The sequence below is a fragment of the Pyrgilauda ruficollis genome, unplaced genomic scaffold (genome assembly GCF_017590135.1).
Source record: "Pyrgilauda ruficollis isolate IOZ18807 unplaced genomic scaffold, ASM1759013v1 scaffold113, whole genome shotgun sequence".
In the NCBI taxonomy this organism is placed as follows: domain Eukaryota; kingdom Metazoa; phylum Chordata; class Aves; order Passeriformes; family Passeridae; genus Pyrgilauda; species Pyrgilauda ruficollis.
This window is the reverse complement of record NW_024509544.1, coordinates 492,298-516,217: the sequence shown is the minus strand read 5'-3', so window position 1 is coordinate 516,217 and position 23,920 is coordinate 492,298. Positions and strand designations below refer to the sequence as shown.

Below are 23,920 nucleotides of genomic sequence, written 5' to 3'. Positions count from 1 at the left end.
AGACTCGGCGCGCGCTGGGGCCCCGCCGCGGCCGAGCGCGCTCCCTGCCGGCGGCCGCCGGCAGCACGGCGCGGGGAGAGTGTGACGTCACCATGCGCTGCCGTTACGTCACCCTGCACTGCCGTGACGTCACCCCGCTGGGCTGACAGCGGGGGCACGAACCGGGAGCGGGTCCCGGTGCCCCGCGGGAGGCCCGAGAGCCTTTCTCCCCGGGAAGGACGAGTGTCGCCTCTCCGGGTGGGGAGGAACCCCTGTGGCACCCCCCGCACCAGAGGTTGGGGGCCATGGGCGCCCCCGGTGCTGCTCCCCTCGCCAAGGAGCGGGGCAGGGCTGGCTGGGCTGGGCCGGGGATGTGCCTGGGACACTCGGCACCAGCGTCCCGGGCTCTGCGGGCTCTGGGGACAGCAGTGGCCTCGCACAGCGCGGGGGTGGGGGGCCCCAACCCCCAGGCACAGAGGGACAGAGAGGGGTGGTGGAGACGAGCCCAGGAGGGACGGGGAGAAAGAGAAGAAGTGGAGGAATGCAGGGATGAGGCAGCGATGGATGGATGGCTGGGTGGATGGATGGAATGATGGATAAGGCAGGAGGCAGCGGGGGAAGGATGGGGAGAAGGAGAAACGGAGAAAGAGCAGGGCGGGGAACGAGGGCAGTGGAAACGGGGAGGGATGGCCGGGAGGTAGATGGGGGTGGAGGGGAGGGAGGACAGAGATAGGGACGGAGGGATGGGAAGAGGGACGGGGAGAAGAGGGGAGGGGGCTGTCGGGGAGGGGGGCGCCGGGGCCGCCCGGGGCGGCGCTCGGGGCCGCTGTACAAATAGGGCGGCTGCGGGTGGCCCGGGCAGACATGCGGGTCCCGCTCCGCTCCGTGCCCGCGCTGGCGCTCTGCGCCCTCGCCCTGCTCCGCCTGGGCTGCGCTCCGACCCGGGCACTCACCTGGGCACCGACCGGAGCGTCCCCCCGGGCGCTCACCTGGGCACCGGCCCGCGCCCCGCCGCGCTGTCCCCCGCTGATGCTGCAGCTGCTCCGCGCCCCTCCCGCCCCGCTCCGCGCCGCCGCCGCCGCCGCTCTCAGCCTCTCCCCACACGGTGAGTGGCGCCGCGGGCATCCCTGTCCCGGGACCGGCACCGTCCCCGAGCATCCCTGTCTTTGGGCCCGCATTATTCCCAGGACCGACACCATTCCCGGGCATCCCTGCCCCGGGACTGCCGCTGTCCCCGAGCCTCCCTGTCCTGGGAGCAGCGCCATCCCCGGGACCTGCACTGTCCCCATGCACCCCCGCCCAGGGATCCTCACTCCCCATCCCTGCCCTGCCTGAGGCTCTGGCTGGCTCTCAGGTGATCCAGCTGCTTTCTCCCGAGCCTCTGGTTCCCGGCAGCAGGCGGGGGGCACCGTCCCCCGCAGCCCTGGCACCCCTGGCACCACTCCCCTCACCGTGCCCTCGGCTTTCAGGCTCCCTGCAGAACGGCTCCCGCTGGGCGCTCTCCTTCGACATGTCCTCGCTGTCCAGCAGCCAGGAGGTGAGTCTGGCTCAGCTCCGTGTCCGCCTGCCCGGTCTCTCCCGCGCCCGCAACGTCTCCCTGGACATCTACCACAGCCAGCGGCGCAGGTGCCGGGCACACGGAGCCTGCGCCCACCAGCTCTTCCTGGGCACCGTGGCTGGCATTCCCTCTGCCACCCAGGCTTCCTGGAAAGTCTTCGAGGTCACCAACCTGCTGCGGGCCTGGCTGCACCAAGCCGCGCTCGCTGGGCACCAGAGCCCCGCGGGAAGGGGGCAGTGGGAGGTGAGCGCTGCCACCGCCGCGCCGGGAGACAGCGGCCACGGGGACCCAGCCCTGCCCCAGGACGTGGCAGACAGCGTCCTGCTGCTCGTCTTCTCCAAGGACAAGTCTCCAGGAGAGCACAGCCTGATCAGGACGGCGGAGACCTCCAAGTACATCATGCGCGACAGCGGCTCGCCGGGCGCGGGGGCGCGGCGGCAGCGCAGGAACAGGAGGGAGAGGCAGAGGATCAAAGCCGCGGCCGCCCCGCGGGAGCAGGGCCGGTCCCTGTGCCGCAGGGTGGACATGGTGGTGGATTTCGAGCAGACGGGCTGGGGCAGCTGGATCGTCTACCCCAAGAAGTACAACGCCTACCGCTGCGAGGGGCTGTGCCCCTCGCCCGTGGATGAGACCTTCAAGCCCACCAACCACGCCTACATCCAGGTAAGAGGGGCGCTGCCCCTGCCTCCCCCGCACCCCACAGCCCAGCAGGGGGATGTTCTGCCCTTCCCGTGTCTCCCACAGAGTTTGCTGCAGCTCTACAAGCCCAACCAGGTGCCGTGTCCCTCCTGCTCCCCGGTCAAGATGAGCCCCCTCTCCATGCTCTACTACGAGAAGGGCGAGGTCGTCGTTCGCCACCACGAGGACATGATCATCGAGGAGTGTGGCTGCAACTGAGGCTGAGCTCTACCCCGCCAGGAAGGTGCAAATCTGTGCCCAGAAGTGCCCCAAGGACCCAGCAGCACTGCGCAGGGCAGGGTGTCTGAAGCCCTGCGGGCTGGCACAGCCCTGGCTGGACCTGGGGAGGAGCGGGTGCCCAGCAGCTCTGCTGCACTGCACGGCCACAGTGCCTGGCTGGATCCAGGCTGCACGTGGAAAAGGCCACCAGCCACCTCCCTGTGGCACCAGGGACACCTCTGGGGTGGTGGGTGTCCCGTGCTGTGCTTACAAGGAGCTGGAGGCTGCCGTGTGTGGGACAGAGGCAGGAGCTGAGGTGCAGGGCTGGGGCATGGCAGCTGCTCCCTGCCACCACACGGCTCAGGCAATGGGAATTCCCAGCCATGGGAATCATCAAGGAGCCACAGGTCCTCAGAGCCCTGCAGCTGCAGTGTCTGGCCATGCTGAGCATACACACCACGGGGATTTTCAATCTCCCCTGGAGTTTAGGTGTTTCTCCTAAGAATTCTGTCATATTTCTATTAAAACTGTCAGATTTCTATTGCAACTCAGACAAGTGAATGTATTAGCCAATGTCCAGAGCCCCTCCTGGCAGATCCAGGGGGGCAGCTGTTACAGAGAAATAACCACAGCTCTGCTCAAACCTTTTCCCCCTCGCTGGATGGGCTGGTAGTGAAAAGGTCACAGCTGTACAACTCATCAATAAATTATATATATTAAAAATGTCCATTGGGTTCTGCTGATTTTTGCTGTTGATGGCATGAGGGTGTGAGTGTCCCATTCTCTGTGTCCCATCTGTTGCCCCCAGAGCTCCTCTCTGCTCTGGCTGCAGCCTGCTCCGAGAGCAGGTGGGCTCTGCCTGCTCCGAAACTACCAGAGCAAGGAGTCCCTCCAACAGTGCAAGAGATGCTGGAAAGCTCCAAAGCTCACGTGAGACAAGGACGAAGCTGCTCCCACCCTGATGAGGGTTGCTCAACAGCAAGGGAGGCACCTGCAGGCGTGGCAGGGGAGACTGAAGGGATTTTCCTCCTTTATTTACCCCTCGGAGGTCAGGGAAGGGCCGTGCCCTGTAAGAGCAGTGAATCCTAAGCCCTGTGGTGCAGGCAGCTCCTTTGGGTCACCATCCGGAGGAGCGCTGGGGCTGGGGGCGATGCCGGGGTCCCGAGCGCCCCGGGGTCACCGTGTCCCCCCGCATGGCAGCCCCGGGGTCACCGTGTCCCCCCGCATGGCAGCCCCGGGGTCACCGTGTCCCCCCGCATGGCAGCGGGGAGCAGTCCGGCTTTGGCGGAGCCAGGCTCACAGCCGCACGGGGACACGACACACGCGTGGGGACCCACCTACGACCCCCAGGCAGCAGAGGGGACTGGCGAGACCCCAAGCAAGCACCGGGGCTGGCGGCGGGTGGCCCTGGGACAGCGACCACCCCCACCCCGCCCCTCCTGGGAGCAGCGGCCCCGACTCCACATCCCAGCCCAGGCTGATTATCCGCAATCCACATCCCGGCCGGCGGATAAACAAAGCGTGTCTGCTGCTCCCCCGCCGCAGCGGGCCCTCCCCGGGGCCGCTTCCATATTCCTACAGCTTTCACACTGCGACCATCCCGTCATTAGAGGGTCATTTGCAGGAGCTGTCAAGGGTGGGCCGGGGGCGCGGGGCTGACCCCCGGCAGGAGGCAAAGCAGGAACCTGCAAGTCTGTGCTCTGGGTGATGGAAAATTACAGTATTTTGCCTCTTTCGCCGCAGTTTTGTTACTGTGGCTCACAGAGGGTTCCAAAGCAGGAGGATTCACTCCCCCAGCGCCCCCCCGGGACCCCTGCCCCTCCGGGGGCTGTATCTCAGCCATCTCTGCCCCTCTTCCCCGTGCTGTATCTCTGCCCTCTCTGCCCCTCTGCCAGGGGCTGTATCTCTGCCCTCTCTGCCCCTCTGCCAGGGGCTGTATCTCTGCCATCTCTGCCATCTCTGCCCCTCTTCCCGGTGCTCTATCTCTGCCCTCTCTGCCCCTCTTCCCGGTGCTGTATCTGTCTCTGCCATCTCTGCCCCTCTGTCACGCCTGCCTGGAATCCAGCAGCGGGTTCAAAAGTTGTGGTGGGGCGGGGGGGGGGGCAGAGGCCGTTCGCTGGGAAGAGCAGGGTGGAAAAATAAAGGCTGGGATTCCAGGGCTGTAAGGAAAACATCAAAGTGTGGATAATGACAATAAAGTCGGGTTTAGGCAAGGATCTGTCAGGCTCGACCTGACCTGAGCAGGGAGAGCTCTGGCCCTGTTCCTGCCCCAATCTACATCGGCTGGGGGTCACAGGAGCCCAGACACGAGGACAATAAAGTGGGGGGACAGACCCAGTCCTGCCCACGACCCTTCAGCATCCCAGGGCTGGGGGAGCTGGCAGGTTCCTGCTCTGGGAAGGGCTGGCTCAGCCAGGGGGACAGCAGGCACAGATTGCTTTGGACACAGAGAAAGGAAAGAGCGAGAACAAACAGACCGAGGGTGGTATTTGTACAAATGGTGCATTAAAGCACGAGCTGGGCTGGGCAGGTGGCGTTTGTCACTTGACTGGGACACAGGGACATGGAGCAGGACACAGAGAAGTGGAGCAGGACACAGGGACACCGGGTTGAGACAAAAAGGGGCTGGGATGGGAAATGCAAGGACAAAGCCAACTTGTCCCTGGACCTCCCCGGAGCATCCCAGCTGTGCCTCAGCCACCCACGACTGCCTCCCTCCCTCCCACAGTGCACAACTGGGCTCAGCCTGTGAAAAAACAGCACAAGTCGGATGAGGAGCAGAGCCTGGGGAAGCAGGGATGTGCCCTGGAATGCTGAGCTGCTCCTGGCAGGGCTCGGGCAAGCTTGGAGAGCTGTAAACGTGAATGCATGAGGGAGATGGATCCAAAACGGCCTGACTGAAGGATGCAGCAGCTGGGGGTGGGAGGGGGAAGGGAGGGAGTGAAGGGTGAAGGACCAGAGCAATGGGATGCTGAGACCACTTGGTCCCACACCACGGCTGGAAGGGTTTAAGGAATGGGCTGGGGACAAATTGCAGCAGAGCAGATGTGCACATCACCTCACCACACCCCGGCTCTCTCTGCCCCCACTACGGTCCTGATGAGCCCATGGCCCCAGGGCCTGCACCGAGAGCCCAGCAGGACCCCGGTCACACCTGGCCAGGTGTTTCACAGGGTTTCCTCCCTCCCTCTGGATTATCGGTGGGGAGGCACCTGGCGCTTTGATGCTCCCAGATCTGCATAAGCGGCAGATACCGATGCAAAGCTGCCAAAGCTGCCGGGACACAGACAAAGCATTAACACCTCCAGCACGTGTTACCTCTCCTACAGGTGGCAGGAATGGCATTTAAGAGCATTACCTGCAATACCTGACACCCCCAAAAACCAGGCAGCCACTTCTGTATCGGCACCAAAGCCCAACACCACAAGGCTCCTGCTCCAACAGCCATGGTTGGTCAAGGCTGAAATCAGCTCATTGCTCCCCAAAACTGCTTGGATGTCCAGGGATGAGCTTGGGATGGCGCCTCAGGGAACCCCAAAACTGCCTGGATGTGAAGTTTGGGATGGCACCTCAGGGATCCCAAAACTGCCTGGACGTGCAGGGATGAGCTTGGGATGGCACCTCAGGGATCCCAAAACTGCTTGGACATGCAGCCTCAGCTTGGGATGGCACCTCAGGGATCCCAAAACTGCTTGGACATGCAGCCTCAGCTTGGGATGGCACCTCAGGGATCCAGGGCCACACAGGGTCACCAGCATCATGTGTCCCTCCAACCCCACAGTCCTGGGTGACACAGGGACACAGCCCAGGTCAGGGAGGGTGACACCCCGCCCTGCTGAGGTCCCTGTGCAGGAAACCTGCTCTCCATCAATCCAACCCCTCCCCATAAACCCAGAGCAGAGCAGGAATTCCCCATTTTGGCTGGGACAGCAGGAGAAGCCCCAGCACAAGCACAGGGACTCATCCCTGCAGAGCCTGCCCAGCCTGTCAGGGCTATTTCAGTCTTCCCCTCAATAGGGAACTTTGGGGAAATTACCATCAAGATGGGAAGTTTTCCTAAACCAAAAACTGCAGCTGCTCCACAGCAATGCCATTTTAAACCAAAACCACCAATTTAGCACAGAAAAAAAGTCAATCCCAGCTGCAGCAGCTCCTCTCTAAACCCCCTCAATAGGGGAACTTTGGGGAAATTACCATCAACATGGGAAGTTTTCCTAAACCAAAAACTGCAGCTGCTCCACAGCAATGCCATTTTAAACCAAAACCACCAATTTAGCACAGAAAAAAGTCAATCCCAGCTGCAGCAGCTCCTCTCTAAACCATCCTCAGAACCTAACTGGTGCAGCTGAGGCTGATAAAGTCACACCTGAGGGCAATAAATTCGGATTTGTTCCCATTAAGGTTTCAGAGAAACCCTTAAATCTTATCTTGGAGAAATGCAGGTTTATCTGCAGCAATTGCTTTGTTCTGTTACTCATTATGGAGGGTTTGCATATCATAATGTCACCGCTGAGCATCATTAGCAGATATTTAAATGCTATCTGCCTAACCTGATGTGCACAGACACTCCCTGTGGTTTGGGAAGTCTGAAGTTCAGGCCGTGCCCATAAGGATTCTCCTCCTGTGAGGTGCCTCCACCCCCAGCAGTAACAGCAATGTGTCTTACAGACTGTCCACACCACATTTATCAAACCTCACTGAGGCTAAAAATGAAGATATTTGCCCTGGGGACCCAAACTGGACCTTCCCACAGCAAAATGAACTTTCTCTGACGAAAATTCCCCTCTCAAACCCAGACAGACTTTGTTTCTAACCCTCTTCCCCAAAGCTCTTCTCCCTGCACACCACAGGATGAAAAAGAGAAGCAAGGGTAAAGCAGCAGGGAAATTCCACCATGGATCACAAACCCAGGCAAGCACATGCCAGAAAGAATTGCAGTGGCAAAGCTGGAGGCTCCTTCCCCTCCCTGGCAGGGCAGAAGGGAGCTCAGCCAAGAGCCCTCCAAGAGCCTGCAGCTGAACTGACCCCAAATATCCCACCTGCAGCCTGAGCCTGGCAGGCACTAGGACACAGCTTGTGACAGAGCCTTCTGGAAGCACTCAGGGGACAGTTTTTGTCTATTCTGGGGGCAGATTTGGCAGACCAGGGATGCTTGGCCCAGCCTCAGCACCATTTAACACCTCAGGTCAGCAGTTTCTTGCTGGAAAAAGGGACAGAAACCACATTTATTGCATTCATCTCCACACCAGGAGACTCCACATGATTTATTTCTCCCTTATATTGCATTTCTGTTACTGTTACAGTATTAAAATGATTAACAAAAGCATAAAACTGGAACCAAATCCAAGGGGGGAGAATGTCTCCTGCAGCACCCCGAGGCCTGGCCCCTGGAACAGGACACGCTCTGCTCTCCTGAGGGAATCTGCCTTTCCCAGAGCAGGAAGGCACTCAAGGCATGGGCTGGTGGAAATCCTCCAGACAAGTCCTGGTGCTTCACTGGATCAGCACTCTCCAGGCAGGTGTGTTAGATGTCCATGTCAAACTGCTCTTCCTCACCTGCTGGGAGGGATAAAACCACGGGTGAGGCCCCAGAGTTGCACATTAAATAGCAAAGGTTTCAGTGAAGGAGTGGCTGGCAGCTGTGCTTCAGAAATGGGGTAGTTTGGGCTTAAAAGCAGCATTCAGGGGTCAGGGTTGGTGTGAAAATCATCTTGTGAAGCTCTGGTAAAGGTGCCACTGCTGGGGCATCTCCCTCAGACATATCAGAGCAAATGCCCTTTAAATAATTGATTCTTACCCCTGGATTTCCTCGTCACAAGGAAGGGAAAGAACCAAGCTGAGGACAGGAGCCAGCCTGGCACATTTCACACCCGTTATCCCAAGGGCTGCTCCCACAGCCTGACAGGCAGGAGCTGCTCCTGAGGACAGGGATTCTCTGGCAGTCACAGCCCAGCACCCAGCCTGCATTTCAGGGACTCCTGTGAGCCACTTCAGGTCACAGCAGTGTGTCAGGCACGAGGCAATCCTCACTCTGGAAAGGTTTTACTTGCAGCAAGCACACAAAAAGAGCCTTAGATCTTTATTTTTAGAGAGAAGATAAATACTTGCACTTGGTAGGTTGGGGTTGCATCAAGAAATAACCTCAAATAACTTTAAAAACAATTCTTCAAGGGCAACATTGGCTTGTGTTGTTGCAGCAGGGCCTCAGAGAAGTGTCCCTGTCATACCAGGGACAGAAACAGGCAAGAGAAATTTACCACTCAGGCTGGTATTAAAAACCCAAGTAAATCCTGCTCTGAATTGTAACTTGAAACTCCAGCAGCTGCAGCACGGCCCAGCTCAGGGAGAGGCAGCAGCAGCTGCCCCTCTGCTTTCCACAGGGCTCCTCACCCAACAGCAGCTTCCCAAACGCTGAATTAATGGGAATCATATCAAATTACACCTAAAAACTGCCAAAGTCACATTGCTGGGGCCCACAGCAGGATCAAACTGCGAGACCCTCGTTACCCTGTGACTTTCCAAGAAGTCACTGGAGAATTGAGCACGTTTCCTGGGAACCTCCTGGCTCCATTCCAGCTCTGGAACTTCTAGGAACCAGCAGAGCCCCTCAGAGGCTCTTGGGGCTTTGGGGTTCTGCTGTCTGCACTCACCTGCGCTCACTTTCTCCTCACAGTTCTGCACGTGGTGGTTTTCAAGCTTCAGCTCCTCCACGCTGGGGCTGGTGACTCCTGGAATGTCGGGAAGGTCGGAGGGAGGGGTTTTGGCACCCGGAGAATTGCGGCATTCCATCAAGAACTTTCGGTCATAAATGATCCTGGTACCTGGGGGGACAGAACACGCTCAGCCCTCCCTGCCCAGGGCAGGGAATTCCATCATCTTTAAGGTCCCTTACAGCCCAAAACTCAGGGATTGGATATTTAAGTGATAATTGTGATGCAGCACTTCAGTCTGGGCTACCTCACCAGAATTCCGGGTGCACTGACACTGTACCTCCACTAAAGGTGACACATCAGGCACCCAAACTCTGCCCCGAGGGAGCACAGGGCTCCAAACCCCGGGCAGGGGCTGGAAGCAACAGATCCAGCCCCTTCCACCTCGCTCAAGGTCACACCAGCCCACAGAGCAAACAGAAAACTGAATTTAATTCCCACTCGTGGCCAGAAGCGGGGCTGAAAGCTGCAGGTGGACACAGAGCAGGGGACAGGGCAGGACAGGGCTGTCCCTCTGAGCTCTGCCCAGCAGGAATTCCTGCATGGACACTTCCCTTGGCACAGCAGCACTTACACACACCTTGCTCTGGGTTTACACTGATGGTTAATGCTCCAAAGCTTAACCAGGAAGCACCCAGCTCCAGCCAACCACGCTGAGCCTCCAGGCATGGATTTCTAGGAACACCACTGAACACCCTGTTCCTCGTAAAGGAATTTCATGGAAACAGCTCAAAAACCACAGGCAGAAAAGGGATCCCTCCAAACAGCCCACAGCCTTAACCCAGCAAGTGCTGGAAAACAGTGTTTGCTTCCCAAAGGAGGCTGTACTGGATCAGGTGTGTCCTGCTCTGCTCCCTTTCCACCCAGAGGGAAAGGGACTTGTCCTTGTGCCCTCCCCAAAAGCGTTAACTAAAGTACACACGTGTGGGCAAACAGCTCCTGCCACCATCTGTCCCAGAACAACCAGCTCCCTTTGGTTTGAGCACTGTAAATATCCAATAAATACATAAAACAACACGTCCAGCAGCTGTGTTCCTAGGGACTTCTGCCAGGGAGTTCTCAAAACACCGAAAAACTTTTCACTGACGATTCTGAACTCCAGTTCTTTCGGGAGGAGGATCCATCCCTACAATCAGCTGGCTGGGAGAGGAGAGTTAAATTCCTGGGAAGCTCCAGGAGGAGAACACGGATTCCTGGAACTGCAGCTCTGTACGAGCACTGGGAGCACGGAGCTTCCACCTTCCTCCAACAGCCTCATGCCCAGAGCTCCTGAAAGCCAGGGGGATGTGGCCAGGAGGAGCAGGACACCCTGGGCAGGCTGTCACAGCTCCTGCAGCCACCCAGAGCCGCGTTCCAGAGTGTGCTCAGCAGGAAAAGCCACACACCAGGGGATGCTCTGCTCCCTGCCAGCCCCTCAGGACAGACACACAGCCCCCTGTTTGTCCTCCAGCAGCTCTGAGTCCTTTCTCTCGTCAGCAGGGCCGGGCAGCACACGGTGTCCCCAGCACGGGACACGGTGTCCCCAACACGGGACACGGTGTCCCCGGGAGCTGCCAGGTGGGCACACCCTGGGCACAAACACCCAGGAATTCCCTGGGGACAAAGGGCTGACAGCCCCGGAGGGCTCATTACTGCGTGCCGCTAATTGCTCATCTCATTTCTGCCGCGCTAATTGCTCATTTCATTTCTGCCGCGCTAATTGCTCATCTCATTTCTGCCGGTTACTCACGGCTGGGGAAGGCTCCCACACCTCGCCGCGGCTCCTGCAGGTGCTGCTGGAGCCTTCAGCGATTTGCTGCTTCCAGAAGAGGGAAAGCCCGGCCAAAACAAGCCCAAAGCCCGGCTCTTGAGTCAGCAGTGTCACTTCCCCTTGTCCCCGCGTTTTAACCCCTGCAACCCCGCGGGACCAGCAAGCCCTCCGTGCCCTGGCACGCTTTGTTCTCCTGGCTTCACCGCTCCTGCTGCTGGCACCCAGCCGGGCAGGGATGCAGCGATCGGCAGCGGCACAGGGGGGGATTCTACAAGGTGTGGAAAGAAAATCGTCCCAGGATCACCCCAAAGCCCGGCTCGGGGGCCGCTGGAACTGCCCACACCGCCCCTGTGCCACCACCCGGAGCCGCGGCCACTTCTGTGTCAAAAATGAACTCCCAAAAGGGATGGGGACACAAAACCTCTCTGACAGAGGAACCCTTGGCACAATCAGTTTATTACTCTTACTTGAGGACAAGTCCCTGCATGTTCCTGCTGCCCAGGACAGCAAAGAGGGAACGAGCCCCTGGCAGCAGCAGAGCGCTGTGCCTCCACAATTTGGGGTTGGAAATAAAGAAAAAAGCCCCGGGGTTTGCTGGCCGCCGGGGAAAACAGCAAATATTAGAGATTAGAATTAATCAGTAACCACGGGGAGGCCGAGGCTGCTCCCTGCGAGGCTCCCGAGGCGAGTTCCCCAGCACGGCCCCCGGGCAGGCGCTGTCCGCCCGTCCCGGCCCCCAAACCTCCCCCGAGCCCCGGCACCGGGCGGCGGCTCCCGCTCCCTGTCCCGGGACGGGACGGCAGCGCTCCGCCGCGCCTGCAAGCCCGCGCTCAAACCGAGCCCTCCCTCGCTCCCCGCTCTCCCCCGGCGGCCCGGCGCTCACCGCCCGGCGTGGTCCCGAACACGGTGCCCCCCGGCGTGGTGCTGTAGTCGCCGGGCGGCAGCGGGGCCCCGTCGGGCAGAGCGAGGCACTTGCCGGGGCCCGGGATGTCGCGACTGGGCGTCTGCCCGTGGCAGCAGCGGCCCGACATGACAGGACCGGCAGCGCGACCGGGAGCAGCACCGGCGCTGCCGCCGCCGCCCGCCCGCCGCTTCCGGCCCGGGCCACGCCCCTTCCGCCGCGGGAACGGGAGTGGGCGGGGCTGGGAATGGGAGGATGAAAAACTCACGCATGTAGTGGGCGGGGTTTAGTATGTGAGGGCGTGGTTATGCTAATAACCATGGATCCCTGTAGGGGCGTGGTTTAGCCCGGACAGGGGCGGGGCTTAGCGCTAGATGGGCGGGGTCTGGGTGGGACCCCCGACTGGTCCCCCTTTTTTTCCCTTTTTCTCCCATTTTCTCCCATTTGGCATTGCTCATTTTTTCCCGTTTATTTTCTCCCGTTTATTTTCTCCCATTTTCTCCCTTTTTTCTTTTTCTCCCGTTTTCTGCCGTTTATTTTCTCCCTTTTTCTCCCATTTATATCCTTCCTTTTTCTCCCATTTATTTTCTCCCTTTTTCACCCATTTATTTTCTCCCATTTTTCTCCCATTTTCTCCCATTTTCTCCCATTTTTCTCCCATTTTCTCCCATTTTCTCCCCTTTCCTCCCCCAGGCACCCCCAGCCTGTGTCCCCGCTTTTGGGGGTCGCGTTTCCCGGTGCGGCGGGCGCTTCTCCCGGCTGGGACCCCGCGGAGCCCCGGGGGCGTTGGCGGCGCTGCCCCTCCGTGCCCTGCCCTGGCCTCGCTGGGAGGTCCGGGCGCTGCCTGGGAACGCCGCGGGGACAGATGTCTGTCTGTCTGTCTGTCCGGCCGCCCCCATCCCAAATGGCTCTGCCTCCCCCCAGGACAAACGCGGGAGGAGCCGGGGAGGGGGGCCACACACGGCTCCGGCGCCCCCCACGCCGTGCCCCCGGGGGCGCTCCGGTGGGAAACAGGGTTTGTCTCAATTCTTTATTAAAGAGAAGATCTAAAGAGCAGCGGTGGGACCCCCGGGCTGGGCAGGGGGAGGCTGAGGAACGCAGGGATGAAACCTGGCGTGAAGCCCCTCCGGGCGTCCTTGGGACCACCGTGCTCACGGGTACCCTCTGGAAAAGCCCTCCGTCGTTCCCTGCTCCCCGGCCGCGGCCACAGAGCTCTGCCGGCCCTCACCGGACACCGGCCCGGTGCTGACATCTGCTGACGGCCGGGATGCCGCCACCGGGCTGCGTTCCAGCACGGATGCCGGCAGATGCCAGCAGCGTTCCGCCTGTGCCGCAGCACCGCGGGGTCACCGAGGCTGCGGCGGGACTGTCCCCGAGCCGGGGCGGCGGTGGTGGGACACAGCAACCCCGGCTCCAACAGATGGAGCTCAGCAGCCACGCGCGGCTCCGGACCGCAGCCCGGGGGCAGCCTCGTCCCGCGGAGCCGCGGTCCCGCCCCGGGGTTCTGAGGGTCCCCGGGGGTCGGTGAGCGCTCTGCGGGGCAGCATTTCGGTGTCCAGGGCAGTGGTGTCCTGCCAGGCTGGGAATGGGCACGGCTGTTGGTGTCCCCAAGGTCCTGTGGGACCCCAGGCAGGCTGCTTTGTCCTCAGGGTCCTGTGGGACCCCAGGCAGGCTGCGGTGTCCTCAGGGTCCTGTGGGACCCCAGGCAGGCTGCGGTGCCCCCAAGGTCCTGTGGGACCCCAGGCAGGCTGCGGTGTCCCCAAGGTCCTGTGGGACCCCAGGCAGGCTGCGGTGCCCCCAAGATCCTGTGGGACCCCAGGCAGGCTGCGGTGCCCCCAAGAACCCCCCCGGGGCCCAGGCAGGCTGCGGTGCCAGGCAGGCAGCCCTCGCCCTGTGCCAGCTGCTGAATCGATTAGTGGGCACTGGGGCAGGAAAACAACATTTCCTGCATGGAATGACATCAGCAGTGACCCCCAACCCAGAGAGGCGGCCGCTGCCATTTCCTCCTCCTCCTCCTGCTGGAGAACGGGCCGTTGTGGGGTCAGGGACCGGGGAAGGTCAGGGTTGGTCAGGGTTTAGGGCACATCCTGGCTGGGGCAGAGCAGGGCCAGCCCTACCGTGGTGTCACCCTTAGTGCTCCCGGCAGCACACAGGGACAGGGACAGGGACGGGGACAGTGACAGGGACAAGGACAGGGATCCTCCTGCTCCTGACAAGAGCTCCAGCTGCCCGGGAGCTGCCTGCAGCAGGGAAGAGGCGTTGGGTGCTCTCCCAGCCACAGCACCAGCACCCTCCGGTTACAGAGTGTTCCTCTCCAGGGCATTTTATCTGCCCATTCCACGGGCAGCTCCCCGGGCTGGAAAGCCCTTTGTCATCCTCATGTGATACGGAGTTATCGCATTATTGCCTTCTAAATCGGGAGCAGAAGTGCTCTCCGAGGTGTCCGTCCCTCAGCAGCCCTGCCTTTGTTCCTGACCTGCTTTGGATCCCTGCGAGCTGAGCAGGGCTGCCTCTGGGGGAGGATTCACTCCGCTGGCAGGTCCTGGGGAAGAAAATGTGGTTTATCAGTCATGAAACGCCCCTGTCCCCGGAGTGGGAGCAGCCCTGGGGATGGCAGCAGGGGCTGGGGGCCATCACTGGCCCTGCCACGGCCGGCCCCACCTGCACTGGACTGCGATTTCGGGATTTGCTGGGACAGGAAGCCAATAACCCGAGGGAAGGAAAAACTCCTGCCTGGCGCGCTGGCAGCTTTCATCTCTCCCCATCCATCACCTCCTGTCTGGGTGGCTCCCGCGCGGAAAGGCTCATCCCCAGCCCCCTCCTCACCCCACCCCTCCCACGGACCCCAGTGCAGCCCCGTGAAGGACGGGATGACGATGGACCCCACGGCAGCGAGGATGTCCCGGTGCCGCTGCATTTCCACCCCTTCCCTCGGTGTTTACATTCCCCTCCGATGGCGGTGGCGATAAGGACAGACCCGGACGAAGCCACATCCCCGCTGCCCGCCCGAGGGCTGCTCGTGCAGATAAAGGTTGCCCCATAAACAAGCCCATCCTGCCTTTGGGAAGGGCATCTCCGCTGGCCCCAGCCCTGGGCAGGAAACCCTGACTGGGACCCCCCCCCCGGCATTGCTGGGGGTGCTCAGCACCCCAAAAAGCAGCCCTGGGATGTGTTCTTTGGGTCTGGAAACACGGGATTCACCGTGGTACCCATGGCCAGAGCCAGGGAGGGAGCGTTTGACTCTTCCTCCTCCTCTTCCTCCTTCTCCCCCTCGTTGTTGCTGGTTTTGTCCCTGCAGACATCGGGCTGGGAGCAAGCACAGCCTGGTGCCAGCCCCAGGAGGGGACATGGGGGCTGGGGAGCAGGGATGGGCGCTGCTGGGCACAGCTTTGGCACAGGGTGCCTGGCACGCAGGGGCAGAGGAGGGGCAGGGGGAGATCTGGGTGGCACTGGCAGCTTGGCCATTGTCCCGTGGTGTGGCTGGCTGGCAGGCAGCTCCACGTGGGGCTGCTGGCCCTCGCTCCCTCATCCCTGCCAGCTTCCCCCAAGCGGGGCTGGACCCTCTCCCTCCCACCCTGCCTTGGGGGAGCTGGGAATGCCACATGGATGCTCCTCTCTCCCTGGGAAAGCCCTGCCTGAAAGCCCAGCTCTCTCTGAGGTCATTTCTGTTGTTTTTTCATGATACTTCCCACATTTTTTTTTGTGAAAACTGCACCCGTGTTATTGCAAACTTCTCCCTCCTTCCCCCAGCCCAGTTTGCTTTAGCAACAGCTGAAAGAAAACCAGAAACAACAGGAAAGGAGCTGCGAAAACATCTGTAAAGCCTTTGTGGTCCTGATGGCAGCATGAGGACTGTCCCTTCTCCGGCAGCTGGAGGGAGATGGGAGCTGTCAGAAATGGAAGCTGCAAGGTTTGATAAAAATGTCAGAAATTGGGAATAACTGCTGCAGGCACTACCCTGCTGCTGCCGCAGGCATTTCTCTCAGCAACGCAGGAAAGAAAACAGCTTTACTGTGATTTCTTTTTAAATTTGAAACCGTAATTGTTCAGGGATCTGGGGGGCAGGAGCGGGACCTGCCGTTGCCTTAGCGCAGCCTTTGTCACTGGCTGGCTTTCAGGATCTCGGTGCCCCTTTCCCTCATTCTCCCGGTGCTGCCGTGCCTCGGGAAGAGCTGCGGGGCTGTGCCTACTCTCAGGCTGCCTGCTCCGGGCAGGGCAGGTCAGGATGGCCCCGGGGCAGACCCATGCCTCCCTCTGCTGCCCTCTGAAACCATGCCCGAGCCGCATTCTCCATCGCAGGTTTCCCACCCCTCATCCCCAGCTGTTCACCCCGGGGTGCTCCAGGCGAGGAGGGGGATCCCAGCAGCCCTGCCCGGCCCCTGAAGGGCAGCACGGCTCCTTCCTCCTTCCGAGCTGTGTGTCCGTGGGGCAAACCACGCTGGACAAACAGGCAGAGAGCGACCTCAGCCCCGGCTGGGCCGGCTCCGACCTCCGGGTGCCTCTTTCATCACCATCGAGGCAGGATCTCCCAGGAGCTTCGCCTGGAAAACAGGATGTGCGTGTTGGAGACGTGGGAGCTCGGAGCCCCTGGGATGCCCGGCTCAGCCCGGGTTGGGGTGGCAGAGCCGGGGGGGCACAGGGATCGTCCCACTGGGTGATGGGGGAGCTGTGCTGGGGCAGCAGCCGGCTCAGGGGAGCTCCAGATGTACAACAGGGTCTGAAGATGCACAGATACACAGCACAGACCCTGCCTGAGCCCTGCAAATGTGGGGTACACACTGTCTGTGGGATATTTGCCTCGGGATATTGAGCGTGCCCATGAAACAGCATATTTTTATCATTTTTTATTATTCTGACACAGAGGTTTTTCCCTTCCTGCACAAGCCCTGGCTGACTGCTGCAGCTCCCAGAGCCGTGCCCGCCTTTGCCAGGGGAGGAGGGTTTATATGAGGACCTGAGTTTATGTGGAGCTTCCTGCAGGCTTCCTGGGACAGGCAGTACCCAGGGGTTAAAGCTTCATCACAGCCTGTTTATGTGCTGACAAGGAAATGTGGTGACAGAGAATCCCAAACAACTTCAAAGCAAGATTTGTGGATCTGATATGGAAAGCATTCTGCAAGTCCAGGGGAGTCTGTCACTTCTGTGGGGACACAGCCGGGGCAGACCCATTCCCAAAGCCCAGCCTGGCCCTGTGCCCACCCCAGCGAGCCCAGAGCTGCCACCCTGGGTGGGGAATTTGGGTAAAGTGGTGCTCCTTGGCACCTCCTCAGGCAGAGCATCCCATGGCCCTCATCCATGTCCTGTGCTGTCCTCCCTTGGGATGGGCAGGTGAAACCTCTTGAGGGTGGCACTTTGGTGCCATCACCTGCTGCACTGGGGCTGGTTTTGGACTCTGTGCTGCTTTGGGAGGCTGAGGAGGCTGAGGCAGAGGGGAGAGGGGGACTCTGGTGTCCCCACAGTTGGTGTGGCCACGAGCAGTGGCAGCACTGTGACTCCAGCATGTGATGGGTTTATCTCCTGTCCTGTACCAGCCAGTATGCAGCCACATGCCAGGGAGGGAGCGAGTTCTCAGCTATAAAAAGCTTTTGTTTTATCCATAGCTGCTACTTGAGCTCTCACCCCTCACTCTCTGGGACCAAGCAGAGCCCGTGTGCCCTCAGATGTGTCTGGGATCAGCTCAGGCATCTGTTTCCTCTCTCCAAACACATCCGTGGGCACCAGGAACTCCATGTGCTGCCCAGCAAGGAGAAGCCTGCTCCCTTCATCCCAGCCCTCCCCAAGCAGGGATCTCCCCTAATTGATTCCAATTCTCTGTGTGTAAAATGTATTTTTAAATACCCATTGTTTATTCTGTAGCAACAGCCAAAGGAGCTGCTCTGATCCATGGTATAAACATATTTTCCCAGAGTTTTCTAAACAACCCTTGACCCGTTGGCTTCCTGTGGCGTTTTGCCAGGCTGGCTCTGCCTCCCCACTGCCAGTGGCAGTGCAGGTAGAGCCAAGCCAGAGGTCTTGGAGGGTGGCAGGGATGGGAAAGGGAAGAGGGTGCTTCCCCTGGTGCCAGCCCCGGGCTGGACAGCCTCCATCCCTGTGGGGGTTTGGATCAAAGCTCTGGAGCAGCAGAGATGGGAGTGAGGGCTGGGTGAGACCCAGCACCTCTGTGCTTCAGCTTTTCCAGCTGTAAAAGTGGGACAAAGATACGGAGCCACGTTACTTCCACGGCGGGGAGGAAAGCCTGGGGCTCTGCCTTCCCCTCCCCAGCCCCGCCCGGCCCCCGGGAGCGGGGCAGGGCATCGAGCCCTCCTGTCGGGGGCTGGCCCTGCTCTGAGCTCCAGAGAGAAGCCGTCAGGACCGGGGCTGGATGCCTGCTTGGCCCCTCGGGAGCGCCTGGCTGTCTGTCCTGCTGTGGGCAGTGTGTCTGTCCGTGGCTGGGAGCGCAGGGGGAGCTCCCTGCTGGGCACGGCAGGGTGAGGAAGGCCAGGAAATGCCATAGGGATTGCCAGGAAAACAGGCTGTAAGATGCCCAGGGATGAGTCTGGCAGCCCCGTGGGTGTCTGGGGGCCAGCACAGAGCCCAGCCCTGCAGGGCAGCTGGGGCTGCCAGGGAAATGGAGGCAGGGATGGAAGAGGAGGTGAGGATGGGAAGCAGAGGATGGAAAGCCTAGGGAGGGGTGGGAAGCCGGCAGCCCCTGATCACTCCAGGGGGGTGGCAGAGCTGGGCATCCTGCCCCATGGCTGGCCCTTGGTGACTCCCCACAGCCCTCATCACCAGGGACAATCCCGCGGGTGCTCCTGCTTTGCTTTGAGACCCTGAGCGCCAGTGTCCCCTGGAGCAGCTGTGCAGCCACGCAGGACACACGACAGCCTCCCTGCAGGCTGTGTGTGTGCCAGGGGCCGTTCTGGGCCAGCACAAAGTGCCCTGTGAACAGCAATTCCCAGCTCGCTCCCAGCCAGCAGCAAAGGCCGGGGCTGGGAGCTGAGTGAGATTGATCAAGCCCTTGGCTGAGGGCTCTGAAAATCCAAAACAGCCTTGTAAAGATGAAGCTCGTAAAACCAGGACTCTGCTTTCGTAGCTCATGAATGGGAAGAAATGCCAACCAGATCGTTTTTACACATATTTTTTCCGTCTTTGTCAACATTCCCCCATTTGGCTGAGACTTCAAACTGCCGCATTTGGAGACCGCCTGTCTTAGAAGTTCCAGTATTTGTATAAATAACTGATAGGGAAAGATGATCCACTCTGGAGTCTGCCCAGGGGCCCTGGGAACTGTGCTGGGGCTGTGGAGCCTCCCAGAGTTTTGGTGGTTCTCCAGTGCCAAGTGAGTGGGGCAGGAAGTGTGGGTGGGGGTCTCCAAACACCAGCACCCACCCAAATTCAGGAAGGGGAGCAAGAAAGGTCTCCTCCATCCACTGGGAAGGAGGCTCAGGCAATAACGGTGGGAGTGAAGTGGTGATTGTGGCTCTGAGTGTCACCTGGGCTGTCACCTTGCCAACCCTGTGCTGATGTCGGGGTGGGGGATGACAGGGGTGTCACTGTCCCCACCAGGGACAGTCTGTCCTGCCCGGGGAGAGTCTGAGCACAGCGAGGGGTGCACGGAGAGTGGCACGTGGGGCAGGGCATGGTGAGGGCAGCACAGAGGGCTGAGGGCTCATGGGGAAGGACAGGAACGGGATGGTGTGGGGTGCTTGGCACTGGGGACTCGAGAGGGGCTGGAGGGCACAGGGATGGGATGGAGAGCACGGGGAAGGGCGGGAGAGCACGGCGAGGGGCTGAGATGTCCGGCGGGGATGCCGGGGGGGAGCGGGGCGGGCCGGTGCAGCGCGTCCGGGGGGAGGAGGTGCCGGCGCTCGCTCCCCTTCCCTCGCCCTCCGGAGCGAGCAGCCCGGGGCCACCCCGCGCCTTTAAAGGCTCCTCCTCCGGCGCGGAGGGGACCCGGCCCCGCCGGTCCGGCCCGAGGGCTGCGCCGGGAGCGCGGCGGGGAGCGCACGGCGGGGCGCGGGGCCGGTGCCCCCAGCCCGGCCGAGATGAGCCCCCTCCCCGCCGGCAACGGCAGCGCCTGGGGGGGCTCCGGTAACTGCAGCGGGACCGGCAGCCTGGGCCGGCAGTGGGTGCTGGGGACCGCCATCAGCCTCACCGTCCTGGTCACCGTGGCCGGTAACTTGCTGGTGATTGTGGCCATCGCCAAGACGCCGCGGCTGCAGACCATGACCAACGTCTTCATCACCTCGCTGGCGTGCGCCGACCTCATCATGGGCTTGCTGGTGGTGCCGCCGGGGGCCACCATCCTGCTGAGCGGCCACTGGCCCTACGGCACGACGGTGTGCGAGCTGTGGACCTCGCTGGACGTGCTGTGTGTGACGGCCAGCATCGAGACGCTGTGTGCCATCGCCGTGGATCGCTACCTGGCCATCACCTCCCCGCTGCAGTACGAGGCGCTGGTGACCAAGGGCCGGGCCCGGGCCGTGGTGTGCCTGGTGTGGGCCATCTCTGCCTTCATCTCCTTCCTGCCCATCATGAACCACTGGTGGCGGGACGGGGCGGACGAGCGAGCGGCGCGCTGCTACGACGACCCGCGCTGCTGCGACTTCGTCACCAACGTGACCTACGCCATCATCTCCTCCACCATCTCCTTCTACGTGCCCCTGCTCGTCATGATCTTCGTCTACGTGCGGGTTTTTGCCGTGGCCACGCGGCACGTCCAGCTCATCGGCAAGGAAAAGGTGAGGTTCCTGCAGGAGCCCCCCAGCCCCGCGGGCAGGAGCAGCCGGCGCAGGCGGCCCTCCCGCCTGCTGGCCATCAAGGAGCACAAAGCGCTCAAAACCCTGGGCATCATCATGGGCGTCTTCACGCTCTGCTGGCTGCCCTTCTTTGTGGCCAACATCATCAAGGTCTTCTGCCGCTCGCTGGTGCCGGACCAGCTCTTTCTTTTCCTCAACTGGCTGGGCTACATCAACTCGGCCTTCAACCCCATCATCTACTGCCGCAGCCCCGACTTCAGGAGCGCCTTCCGCAAGCTGCTGTGCTGCCCGCGCCGCGCCGACCGCCGGCTCCACGCCGTCTCACAGGACCTGCAGCGCTGCCCCTGTGCCTTCAGCCCTCGGGGGGACCCCGCAAGGGACAGCAAGGCGGCCCCCGGGCGCCCCGGGGAGGACGGCGAGGCTCGGGGCAGCGGCAGCAGAGCAGAGGAAACTCCCCTGCCCCCGGGCAGTGGCCACTGGCAGCGGCCCCTGGGCGAGTCCCGGCTGCAGGGCGCGCAGACCTCGCTGTGTTCCCAGCTGCATGAGTAGGTACCTGCAGGCATTTGCTCGGGAGGGGCTCGGGGGGTCCGGTTCAGCCCTTTGGGGGCTGACTGGGGAGGCTGTCGGTGCTGGGACTGTTCTGTGACAGCGCGGTGCAGAGCTGGGGGAGCAGGCAGACCCCGGGGTACGTGGGTGAGGCTCTGGGATGTGGGACCGGGCACCACTGCCCTGCTCCCTGATGTTCCCCTAAAACTCTGGTCCCTCCACTGGGCTGCAAAATTGGGGTCCCAACCAGTCCCACTCCAGCCTGCCAGGACCTGGTCTGCTGTTCCTGGGTAAAGGAAACACGGGAGCAAACCAGCTGAGCAGGAATGTGTCCCAAAAGCTGGCATTACCCCATTCTCCTCCCGATCCCACTTTCTGCTGCTAAAGAAGGAAAACGCGGGGACCCCTTCCCAGCGAGGCACTGCGGCTGCCGTCGCCACGCTGGGCTCTGCAGGTTGCTTTGCCCTCCAGCGGTGTAAATCTGGGAAGGGAATTAATTTCATCCCGCTCAGTCCCATGACGGGAAATGCGCTCCCAGAGCCGGCAGCCCGGACAGAGAGGGGGCTGGCAGGGCTGCTGGGGGCTGGCAGGGACTGGCAGAGGGTGGCAGGGCTGCTGGGGGCTGGCAGAGGCTGGCAGGGACGCCCATGCTGTGGCTCTGCCCTGCCGGCACCCTGACACGGATTTACACCTCCATTTACAGGGTGGGGTTTTTTATTAGTATGACAAAATTGGAGTTCTTCTGGTTACTGTGCCTTTTAACCGTGTTTCTCTCCTGATGCCTGAGGGCAGGAGAGGTTTCCTGCCAGGATGTGCAGGTAGAGGTGCTGGAGGAGTTCCCTGGGCAGGATTCACCCATGCTGGGCGCTGCGTGGTGGGAGGCTCTGGGCTCTCACCCCCTGCGCTCCCTCATTTCAGGTTTGCTGGCGGAGAAACGCCCGCGGGTCCATCCGACTGACTGGGAACAGCCGAGAGCTGGGAGGAGAGCACTTCCCCGGCCGGGTCATCGCCGCTCCGGCCTCTCCTCTGCCCGCCTTGGCCGCCGCCCTCCCCGGGGACCACAGCCCGTGGCCAGCCCCAGGCTGCTGCCCGGCTTCGGGCACGTGAGTCCGGATCAGCCCGGCCACAGCCGCCTTAACCCTCCTCGTGCTGCTGGAGCTGCACACCGCTCCCGGATCCCTCCTGCGCCCGCTGGGGTGGCGGCTGTGGGTCCCTGTCCCCAGCCGAGCCTGGTGGGTGGCACTGTGTCACCTCCCACCCTCTCCTTGCAGGGCCGGGGTTGCAGAAGCAGCGCCAGGGGTGACGGTGCTGGCAGGAGCCTGCGGTGCCTGCACCGACCCGGAGAGGAGGAGGATCTCCCTGGGAACGCTGGTGGTCTTGGGACAGCACCAGCTCCTTCGTGCTGGAGACCTGGAGCTGGGGAGAAGCTCTGGAGCTGCTCACCAAGGGGCAGCAGAGCCTCAGGGATGTGTGGGCAGGGGACAAACTCCCGTCTGGGGTGTTCCTGGCACGGCTGGCAGCGGGATGTGGAGACTGCCAGCTCTGCTTTCTTGAAGGACAAAGGACCCTATTGTCCCAGGCTTGGCCAGTTTCGGACAGTCTGCTGAGAAGGAGAGAAGAGCCTCCTGCAGGCTCGAGCCCTTCCCAGGATTTCTATCCCTGCCCCAGCTGCTGCATTCCAGGGCCGAGCGCAATCCTGGAGCTTCAGCGATGCCTTCAGCAAAGGAAAAGCTCAGGGGAATGAATGAGGAGAGCTCCGAGCACGGAGCACTTCCAAAGGCAGCGAACTGGGATCGCCTCGGCTCTCTCGGCAGTTTCCCCCTCTCCTCTGGGACAGATGTCCCTGGGGGACGGGAGGTGGATTCTCATCTCACAGAGATGCCCTGCCCACGCTGCTGTCAGCATGGTCAGTGTCTGCACAGTGTTTGTCCCGGTTTGTGTCCCCCCTGCCGTGTGAAATAAATAAACCTCTGGATCCCTGCGGTGCCGCCAGGTCTGTCCCGAGCAGCGGGTGCTGCTCCATGTGCTGCTCCCGGGGGGCTGCCTGAGGTTCGGGGGGTCCATCCCCGTCCTGGGGCCGTGGCTGGCAGGGGAAACCGCGCTGGGCATGGCGCGGTGCTGGCCCCGAGCGCTGCCCGTGCTGCCGCACCCCGGGAGGGCGGGCGGAGCTGCCCGTGCCACCTCCCGGTGCCGCGGAAATCAATCCCGGCTCCGGCACAGGAGCCGCACCCGGGATGCTGCAGGGTGTCCGGGACCGGCACACACCTGGACTCACTCACCTGTACACACACAGCTGTACTCACCTGTACTCACTCACCTGTACACATGCATGCATTGACACCTGTACACACACACACCTGTACACACCTGTACTCACTCACCTGTACACACACACCTGTACTCACCCTTGCATAGACATCTGTACACATACACCTGTACACTCACCTGTACACACCCATACATACACACCTGCACACACACATCTATACACACTCACCTGTACGCACCTATACTCAGCTGTACATACCCATGCATAGACACCTGTACACACTCACCTGTACACACCTGTACACACTCACCTGTACACATTAACCTGTACACACCTGCACACACACACCTGTACAGTCACCTGTACACATTCACCTGTACACACTCACCTGTGAAATAAATAAACCTCTGGATCCCTGCGGTGCCGCCAGGTCTGTCCCGAGCAGCGGGTGCTGCTCCATGTGCTGCTCCCGGGGGGCTGCCTGAGGTTCGGGGGGTCCATCCCCGTCCTGGGGCCGTGGCTGGCAGGGGAAACCGCGCTGGGCATGGCACGGTGCTGGCCCCGAGCGCTGC

The 23,920-nt window shown here is 61.3% G+C and overlaps 3 protein-coding genes across 6 annotated transcripts; 2 read left to right on the top strand and 1 right to left on the bottom strand.

Annotated features, from left to right (window-relative positions):
* The first annotated feature begins 730 nt into the window (after positions 1 to 730).
* On the top strand, positions 731 to 2,434 carry NODAL (nodal growth differentiation factor). The gene is made up of 3 exons (XM_041479447.1): positions 731 to 1,084; positions 1,449 to 2,200; positions 2,282 to 2,434. Exons 1-3 carry the CDS (start codon positions 844 to 846, stop codon positions 2,432 to 2,434), a joined length of 1,146 nt encoding a protein of 381 aa, XP_041335381.1. The 5' UTR covers positions 731 to 843.
* Positions 2,435 to 7,662: 5,228 nt separating this feature from the next.
* EIF4EBP1 (eukaryotic translation initiation factor 4E binding protein 1) lies at positions 7,663 to 12,011 on the bottom strand. 2 transcript variants are annotated; one of them, XM_041479521.1, is made up of 3 exons: positions 11,778 to 12,011; positions 9,085 to 9,255; positions 7,663 to 7,993 (listed from the first exon to the last, which is right to left on the bottom strand). In XM_041479521.1, exons 1-3 carry the CDS (start codon positions 11,923 to 11,925, stop codon positions 7,959 to 7,961), a joined length of 354 nt encoding a protein of 117 aa, XP_041335455.1. In that variant the 5' UTR covers positions 11,926 to 12,011; the 3' UTR covers positions 7,663 to 7,958. The 2 variants fall into 2 exon arrangements, with proteins under 2 accessions (XP_041335455.1, XP_041335463.1); XM_041479529.1 differs by having other exon boundaries at positions 7,663 to 7,990.
* Positions 12,012 to 19,756: 7,745 nt separating this feature from the next.
* On the top strand, positions 19,757 to 23,054 carry ADRB3 (adrenoceptor beta 3). Of its 3 annotated transcripts, XR_005956164.1 has the most exons (3): positions 19,758 to 21,078; positions 21,998 to 22,182; positions 22,351 to 23,054. XR_005956164.1 is itself a non-coding variant. In XM_041479654.1 (2 exons), exon 1 carries the CDS (start codon positions 19,820 to 19,822, stop codon positions 21,080 to 21,082), a length of 1,263 nt encoding a protein of 420 aa, XP_041335588.1. In that variant the 5' UTR covers positions 19,757 to 19,819; the 3' UTR covers positions 21,998 to 22,074. The 3 variants fall into 3 exon arrangements, 2 of the variants coding, with proteins under 2 accessions (XP_041335588.1, XP_041335579.1); XM_041479654.1 differs by lacking the exon at positions 22,351 to 23,054 and having other exon boundaries at positions 19,757 to 21,082; positions 21,998 to 22,074; XM_041479645.1 differs by having other exon boundaries at positions 21,998 to 23,054.
* The last annotated feature ends 866 nt before the right edge of the window (positions 23,055 to 23,920 follow it).

Coding starts and splice junctions, on each gene's coding strand:
- NODAL (XM_041479447.1), top strand. CDS start 844: ATGCGGGTCCCGCTCCGCTCCGTGCCCGCGCTGGCGCTCTGCGCCCTC. Junction 1,085..1,448: donor TCTCAGCCTCTCCCCACACG/GTGAGTGGCGCC, acceptor CTCGGCTTTCAG/GCTCCCTGCAGAACGGCTCC. Junction 2,201..2,281: donor CCAACCACGCCTACATCCAG/GTAAGAGGGGCG, acceptor TGTCTCCCACAG/AGTTTGCTGCAGCTCTACAA.
- EIF4EBP1 (XM_041479521.1), bottom strand. CDS start 11,925: ATGTCGGGCCGCTGCTGCCACGGGCAGACGCCCAGTCGCGACATCCCG. Junction 9,256..11,777: donor GTTCGGGACCACGCCGGGCG/GTGAGCGCCGGG, acceptor CTGTCCCCCCAG/GTACCAGGATCATTTATGAC. Junction 7,994..9,084: donor TGAGGAGAAAGTGAGCGCAG/GTGAGTGCAGAC, acceptor TATCCCTCCCAG/CAGGTGAGGAAGAGCAGTTT.
- ADRB3 (XM_041479645.1), top strand. CDS start 19,820: ATGAGCCCCCTCCCCGCCGGCAACGGCAGCGCCTGGGGGGGCTCCGGT. Junction 21,079..21,997: donor CTGTGTTCCCAGCTGCATGA/GTAGGTACCTGC, acceptor CCCTCATTTCAG/GTTTGCTGGCGGAGAAACGC.